Source organism: Manis pentadactyla, chromosome 10 (assembly GCF_030020395.1).
Source record: "Manis pentadactyla isolate mManPen7 chromosome 10, mManPen7.hap1, whole genome shotgun sequence".
NCBI classification, from domain to species: domain Eukaryota; kingdom Metazoa; phylum Chordata; class Mammalia; order Pholidota; family Manidae; genus Manis; species Manis pentadactyla.
In genome coordinates, this window is record NC_080028.1 from 7,678,838 (window position 1) to 7,686,671 (window position 7,834).

The 7,834-nt window shown below is 37.7% G+C and overlaps 2 protein-coding genes across 5 annotated transcripts in view; one reads left to right on the forward strand and one right to left on the reverse strand.

The window, feature by feature from the left end:
* Nucleotides 1-7,610, reverse strand: part of XPNPEP3 (X-prolyl aminopeptidase 3) — a 60,235-nt gene extending 52,625 nt beyond the window's left edge. For 2 of the 4 annotated variants that reach the window (XM_036931368.2, XM_036931371.2), the window contains exons 1-2: nt 7,438-7,587; nt 2,352-2,399 (exon numbers count right to left, since the gene is read on the reverse strand). In XM_036931368.2, the coding sequence (XP_036787263.2) occupies nt 2,352-2,361 (10 nt within the window). In that variant the 5' untranslated portion in view covers nt 2,362-2,399; nt 7,438-7,587. Of the gene's footprint in view, nt 1-2,351; nt 2,400-2,601; nt 2,721-7,437 lie in introns of all 4 variants that reach the window. The other 2 variants (XM_036931369.2, XM_036931367.2) reach the window with 2 other exon arrangements.
* DNAJB7 (DnaJ heat shock protein family (Hsp40) member B7) lies at nt 71-2,130 on the forward strand. Its single transcript, XM_036931375.2, is given in 4 exon segments — nt 71-971; nt 974-1,330; nt 1,333-1,518; nt 1,521-2,130. Coding segments are annotated over 4 exon segments (795 nt in total). The 5' UTR covers nt 71-913; the 3' UTR covers nt 1,715-2,130.
* Nucleotides 7,611-7,834: the final 224 nt, after the last annotated feature.

The window sequence follows — 7,834 nt, forward strand, 5'->3', positions numbered from 1 at the left end:
GTTTCATTATTTGTACTCCACTTAAATGTAAATACCATGAAAATTGGTATTCTTTTGTTAGTTATCACCAGTGACTAAAATAGTGCTTTGCACAAAATATGCATTCAATAATTATATATTGAATACATAAATGCACAATTATCAAAATCTTTAACTTACATGCTTTGTAGTAAACTTTAAGTGGGCAAAGATATCATCTCAAATGACTCACCAATGGCATACAGAAATCTTATAAATTAGGCTACTTCCTCCAAGAAGCCTTCTTTGACACCAAACGTCTGGGCTAGGTTTCCCTCATATGATTGCTTAGCATCCAGTGTTTCCCCCATCATAGCCCCTGTTATATCGTAATTGAGTTACTTATTTGTTATGTCCTACTGAACTGTAGGTCTCCTGACTGAAATAAACAAATATGTCAACTGCTTGAACACTTTTTCACATAGTTAATGAATTCTTCATCTTTCCAAATCATGAAAGAACTAGGAAAGAAGTTATTAAAGCTCAGTAACCTAGAGGTCATACTATGCAAAGGGCACGCTGTGGCCATCAACAACAGATCCTACTGCTTGATGAGGCATTCTTTGAGGCTTCCAAGGAAACATAGGGATACAAGTCCAGGGGTTCAGGATGGTCTGCTATGTCCCCACACTAGCTCCATTTGGAAGGTCTGGTCCCTACCCCAACCCCAGAATGACAGCACAATGCAGCCCACTCTGACATAAGCCTGTAACTCTGCTTGCCACATGATCAGTATCCTGGCGTCTCCTAGAAGCAGTCCACAATAACACTGCCTTCAGTGTAAAAATGTGCCTATTTGCAGTCACTGCCTCTACCACCACTAACAGCAGAGCCTGAGCCAAGAAGAAATCAGTTCTCACTACCAGCACACCCCTCCCCAACAATCTGTTGTAACATGGTGGATTACTATGAAGTTCTAGGAGTGCAGAGACATGCTTCACCTAAGGACATTAAAGGGCTTATCATAAAGTGGCACTTAAATGGCACCCTGATAAAAGTCCAGAAAATAAAGCAGCAGCTGAGAGAAAGTTCAAAGCAGCAGCTAAGGCATATGAGGTATTATCAAATGATGAACAATGGGACATTTATGATAAATATGGCAAAGAAGGATTAAATGGTGGAGGTGGAAGTCATATTGATGATTCTTTTGAGTATGGCTTCACATTTCATAAGCCAGATGATGTCTTCAAAGAAATTTATGGTCAAAGGGACCCATTTTCATTTCATTTCTTTGAAGACTCACTTTAGGACCTTTTAAATAGTCCAAAAAGCTCTTGTGGAAGTAGAAACAGAGGTGCAAGATACTTTCTATCTCCAGCGAATATCTAGTTTTTGAGAGATTCCCTTCAGATGATACAGAATATATACCATATGGTTCACTGGGCCACGAGGGCCTTGATTCATTCTCTTCCCTGGCATTTGATGATAGTGGGATGGGCAAGTACATATCTGTTACACTTTCAGGTAAGATTGTTAACAGCAGAAATCTCAATACACAGAGACTGAGAACGATCGAGAAAGAGAAAAAGCTGAAGATGATGGAAAGTTGAAGTCCTTCATTATAAAAGATGTGGTAGAGGAAGCGGGTTTTGCAGAAGAATGCAGCCAGAGTAGACAATCATTCAACAGTTATTCACCAAAGTCCTACAGCTCCAAACATGTATCTCAGTATACTTTTGTGGACAATATTGAGTAAGGTATACCTTGGGTTACCAGCAGCAGGGATCCCTCTATTGTCTCATTAGGATTCAAAGAAGGTGGTAAGAGGAAAAAGAAGAAGCATAAAGAGGTGCAGAAGAAGTCAACCAAAAGGAATTGTTAAATTGGCTCTTTAGACACATTATGTTCATACAACATTTGAACACAGCTCTTTGTGTTTTCGTTAATGAGAGTTTTGTAGATCTGTTTAAAGCTATACTAATTTAAACATGTTTTATGTTTTTAACATGTTTAGCAGGATCATGGACATTTGGTCAGTGGTTAGTTGGATAAGCTATGTCAGAAAAAGATGAGTTTGTGATGACAGTGATGTTAAGAATTTGGAAAACAGCTAAATAATTGTTTTTCAGCTAAATATTTACATGTCATAGGGTTTTTCTTTAGAAAAGTGATCTCTTTTATTCTTTTGATCTCATTAAAACTACACTATACAAACTTCTGAAATATGTACAGTATTAGCTAAATATGTATTAAGATAGACAGGTACAGACTATATAATTATTCATAACTTTTTTCAATAAAGGCAGAGCATTTGACATAAAGATACTAGAAACTAAAAATTAAAGTATAAAGTATTTTAAGTTAAAGTATGAGCCAGGCTCATATTTCCATACCCATGTTCATAGCAGCACTAATTCACAGTAGCCCAGAGGTGGAACCAACTAAATGCCAAATGGATAAACAAAGTATTTATATGTACAGGTATATACATACAGTGGAATATTATTCAGTCTTAAAAAGGAAATCCTGTTATATGCTGTACAACATGGACAAACTTAAGACATTATAAATTAAATAAGTCAGTCATAAAAAGACAAATACTTTACGATTCTACTTACATGAGGTATCTAGAGTGAAACTTACAAAAACAAGTAGAATCATGGTTACCAGCAGCTGGGGTTGGGGAGGTAGAATGGGAAAGCTGTTAATGGATATAATTTCAGATTTGCAAGATGAAAAAGTTCAGAAGCTCTGTTTCACACCTGTGTATTTAGAAATTATAAACATGGTAAATTTTATGTTATATGCGTTTTACCTCAATTAAAAAAAAAGCCAGTCTTACCCTGGATTCCTCAGAGCAATGTGGCTATATCATGTCGGGTAGGTCATCAGTGAATCACTCCAGGTATGAAACTTTCTATTTCTTTATTGACTATGTACACAGGATCTACAAATACGGTACTCTAAAATACCACCCTGAGCCATTATCATTTAAGGCTATGATGGAAGAAAACAGATAAGTTAAAAATACATCAGATACTGAACAAGTGGTTTGAGCTAAATATCTGCATACATTTTTTTTTAAATGAACTTAGTTTAATTTCAACATGATTACTTCTTAGCCTCCTCTATTTTCAAAATATACTGCTTGTCAGCCTATTATTTTTATTCCTTCTTTCATTGACTTAGCAGTGTTTTCTGAGTACCTACTGTTTGTCGGGTAGTGTTCTAGGTACTTGGAATACAGTAATGAACAAACAGCAAAAATTTTAGCTGTCACAGAGCTTACAAACTGGAGAGAGACAATAAGCAAATATTAAAATACAATTTTAGTCATAGGTGCTAAAACAAAAAGTAAGGAAAGAGAATAGAAGTTTTGGAGTGTAAGGATTGAAATTTTAGCTAAGGTAGCCACGAAAAAGCAATGGTTACATCTGAGAAAAGATCTAAAGGGAGTGAAGGAGTTAGCCATGTGGTTATCTGGTGAAAGAGAATTCCAAACAGAAAAAATAGAAAGTAAAATGTCGAAGTAAGGCTGTGCAAGGTGTGCTTGAGTAACATGGAGGAGATCAGTGGGGCTGATTAAGAGAGCAAGTAGACAAAGTATACGAGGTCAGTTTATGCAGAGACTGCTAATCACAGTATGGACTTTGTTATTTGTGGGATAGGAAGCCACTGGAGGTTTTGAGCAAAGTGTGACATAATCTGATATTTAAACAGTCCCACTCTGGCTGCTGTCATTGAGAACAGATTCAAAGTAAGCAGGGGCAGAAGCAGGGAAATCAGACATATAGGCACGGTCCAGGCAAGAGGTTGCAGTAGTTTGGTCCAGGATGGTGAAGGTGGGGATAGTGAAGAGTGATCAAATTCTGGATATACTCTAAAAGGTAGGACCAAATAGTCTGTTGACAGACTAGATGTTAGGTATGACAAAAGTCAAGGGTTTTGGCCTTAGTACGTGGAAAAAGGGAATTGCCATTATCTGAGACAGGACTGCAGGTGTTAAGTTTTGGATGTGCTATATTTGAGATGCCTAAACTTATGAAACAACTGAAAAGTATTTCCTGCATTGGACTTGCACCCTGCATGTTTCTTGTCATTGAATTTATTTTTTTTTGCAAGATCTACTGATTATATTATTTTAATCTCTTATCTGTTAGAAATGTAATTACTATAAAATTTAATGTGCATAATCTTACTATGCTGAATGGACAGTGACTGTAATGGGGTATGTGGGGGGGACTTGATAATAGGGGAGTCTAGTAACTATAATGTTGTTCAAGTAATTGTACATTAACTATATAAAAAAATTTAATGTGCATAAATTAAAAGATGGGAACAAATAATCTAACAGTACTAGAACCCAATCACTGCTGGCGAAGTATCATTCAGTGGTATTTAGCAATGCAACAAATTTTGGAACTAGAAAAATTATAACATCTATTATTTTTAAATAACTGCTATAGTAAAAGTGAGCTTTTGTTTCATTTTGTTTGATTTTTAGTTTGTAAGTGGGAAGAAAAGGTCTTTTATGCTATAGGAGGAACTGGGGACAAAATTAGCATTTAAACCTTATTTTCAGAAAATAAGATCATTAAAGCTTAGGGTATTTTAAATGCTACTTATATAAATTGTGATACTAGAGCTTATCTGTCATCATCTATGTGGGACTAATAAGTCGAGAAAAAACACAATTTTCCAACAAGACAAAACCAGTGTCTCAGAATATTTAAGAATGCAGTGACATGCCTTCTATCCTAGTCTAGTATTTTTCTATTACTAGGTAACTATAAATTCAGATTTAATCTTACACCATAGCTTATTCAATGGTTTTCCACTGTCTAGAGGGAAAAACCATTCTTAACGTAATACACACGGCCCTCTATGAGCTAGCTACCAGCCCTTGATTTTCTATCACTTCTTCCTACACATCTTATGCTCAAGCACAACCTTTTCTAAAATGTGTTCCAAGGGTTACCAGCTAAAGACTCACCACAGAAAAAGAGCTCCAAGATTCAAATACACTTTGCAAATTACTGCCAAATATATTTCTTAGAGACTTAGAATTAGTGTTCTATGGGCACTATGAAATACAGCATTCCCTCTACACACATAACCATTTTGGTGTAATACCTATTAATATTCCCAGGAACATATTTCAAAAAAGCTCCTCCAGGCTAGCTAAAGATTGCAAAGCTTTACACCAGCCATTCTGTTTCAGCGTTCCACACTTGGGTAAGTTCCCTCTGCCATGATGACTGCGTTACTCTAGTATGCTTGCTGAAGGTCTTCTTTCAAATCAATTGTCTCCTAATCTTTAAAGGTATGTCCACATTTCCTCTTTGTTCCTCACTGCTCCCAGAAAATATTTACCATTTTTTCCTTCTCCTCACCACCAGACCTCTACTACTAAATTTAGTATGTTATATTACAATTACTTTTTGCCTGTCTCCCATGGTGGCAGAAACCTTCTGTGCTCTGCACTCATATGTGGTGCTCAATTAATGTTTGTTGAATGAATTAACTGCAAATAGGCTTTAAAAAACAATTCTCTACTGTTCTTGAATATTTTCAATGTTTTCCTTCCCTATCTCAGACTTTGTATTTATTTTAAATGATTTAGTCTTTTAAAATCCAACTTATGCATTGTTAGTGTTTTACTTTGCTTTTCCCAGATGACCAGATGGTGTTAATGTATATTCAAACTAGTGAAATCACTCCCTTAATTAGGTTAACCTTTAGCTACTCAAAACATTTTCAGTTTAGGAACCCATAACTTTCAGATGACAAAAGTTTCCTTGGAACTCAAGACTGTGTACCCCAGAGCCCTTCTAAAGGAAGGAAACCAAAAGCACCACAGACATTCAAAGTACCTCAAGTCAGTAGAATTTTTTAATTCTAAAAGTTTGTATAAATTCCCAGAATAACATAATACAATCTATTACTGCCTTTCTTGAGCTCCCATGTCACTTGAGTCAAGACCCTAGTATCATCTTTTGCTATACTGTCATTTATCTGTTTCTTGTCTATCACCCTGACTAGACTGAGAGCAACTCCAAGGAAGTGGAGATTCATCCACAATGGCTACTAATTCAAAAGTTATTAAATGAAGATACATTATTTCTGGCTCAATAAAAGTTCCAGAAGGACTCTACTAAACCAGAGTAAGATCTAGTGACAGTATAACAGCAAAAGAATTAGAGGGCAATCATGTAACTAAAATTCCTGACTTACTACTAGTAATCCATTGTTAGTTTCAGTTCCTCATCAGTAAAACGAAGATATCTGCCCTAACTTCCTGGATTTGTGAAGATCTGAGATCACTCATTCAAAAAGGGCCTATATATATAGACATAATCACTGTTAATGTAAGAGATGGTTAAGCTTATTTATTCCATTGAGACTAATGAAGTATAATGAATGTATTTTTCAAAAATCTTGCATGTAGTAATCCAGTATCTATAATAATCAGTACCTTGAATAAATCTGGTTTTACACAAAGCCTCAACAAATCCAAAAGTAACAAGCAAAGGATGGTTCCAGTTCTAATTCATAGGTTGTGGCCTCTGTGATTAAGACTAATTGCACAACTATTCATCTACTCCCATGGGGTGGGACAGCTTTCTGCAATTCAACTATTAGAACCAAAGAGCAAGTTTTGTGCATTGGACATTTTCATTTTTTTAGAGTAAGGAGTAAGTCTTGATATAATTACTATACCGTTTTCAATAAATTCGAGTATATCAACATAAGAAACACATGCCAAAACATAGTTTTGATGTCAAATAGCACATGCTCTGATTTACATATTGTTCACATATCAGACCCCCAACTGAAATATCCAAGGCAGTTCCACCTGCAAGATAGATGGTCAAGCTTTATACGTTATCAGATGACTTGGTCACGATAGAGTACACCCTAAAAAAATGATCCCCCTTATCTGGGCTCCTTCATCTTTCTTTTACAAACAGGGCTTCCAGATATAAAAGGCCTCGGGAACATTTCCAAACATTACCTCTTCTGAGAGGAACTGCTCAAGGGATTTGTGTTACTAAACATGTTTCTTGTATATTCAGGGGCCAGCTCTCAAGTCAACTCTTTGAAAACACGAAAATAGAATTTTAGGTTAACCTAACAAGAGTTACTTGATGGGAGATACTTTGTCACCTAAGCAAGTGTTATACTGATACAACTTCTGAGTCCGAGTAACTTTGTAGGCAGCCCCTCTGCGGGATGACACACTTCTCTCTGCAGTCTTTTCGGCTTCCCAGAATACCTCAACAGCAGGGAGAACACAGGGCCCACCCTTCTCCAAGAGCAGCAAATCAGGAAGAAATCCGAGGAGCGCACAGAGGGGTTGGGAGTGGAAGCCAAGGGTCCGCAGAGCCAGGAATCGCCTGAAACGTGGATTCCTCTGGGGTGCCTCAGTCTTCTCAGAAAGCAAGACCCAGAGGCCACAACGTGGGAGGTGAGTCTAACCTGAGAAGCTGCGGGCGGTCGCTACGGCAGGAACCAGCTTAGTTGCTGAGAGTAACCAACGCATTACGTCCCAGCTCACCCGTCCGGAAAAAAAGAAGGAAAACAGAAGAAGATGCAGCGAGCAGTGCTGCGTCTCCAGGAACCCCAGCCAAGCGCCCCTCCCCTCTCTCTCTAGGGGCCTTCTCTATACGTCGCGGGATGATGACGTCACTCCCAGAGATGTGACCGTCTCTCCGCCGGAGGGCCCTGTTGGAGTCATGACGTCGTGCTCCGCTTAATGCCCACACTTGCAGAATGGCCGACTCTGAACGACCTCTTGCAGGGGCTGATAGCTCAGGCCTCCCTGAAAGCACCATTTAGGGGGTTGAGCCATCCTGAGAACTGGCTTAGAATGTAC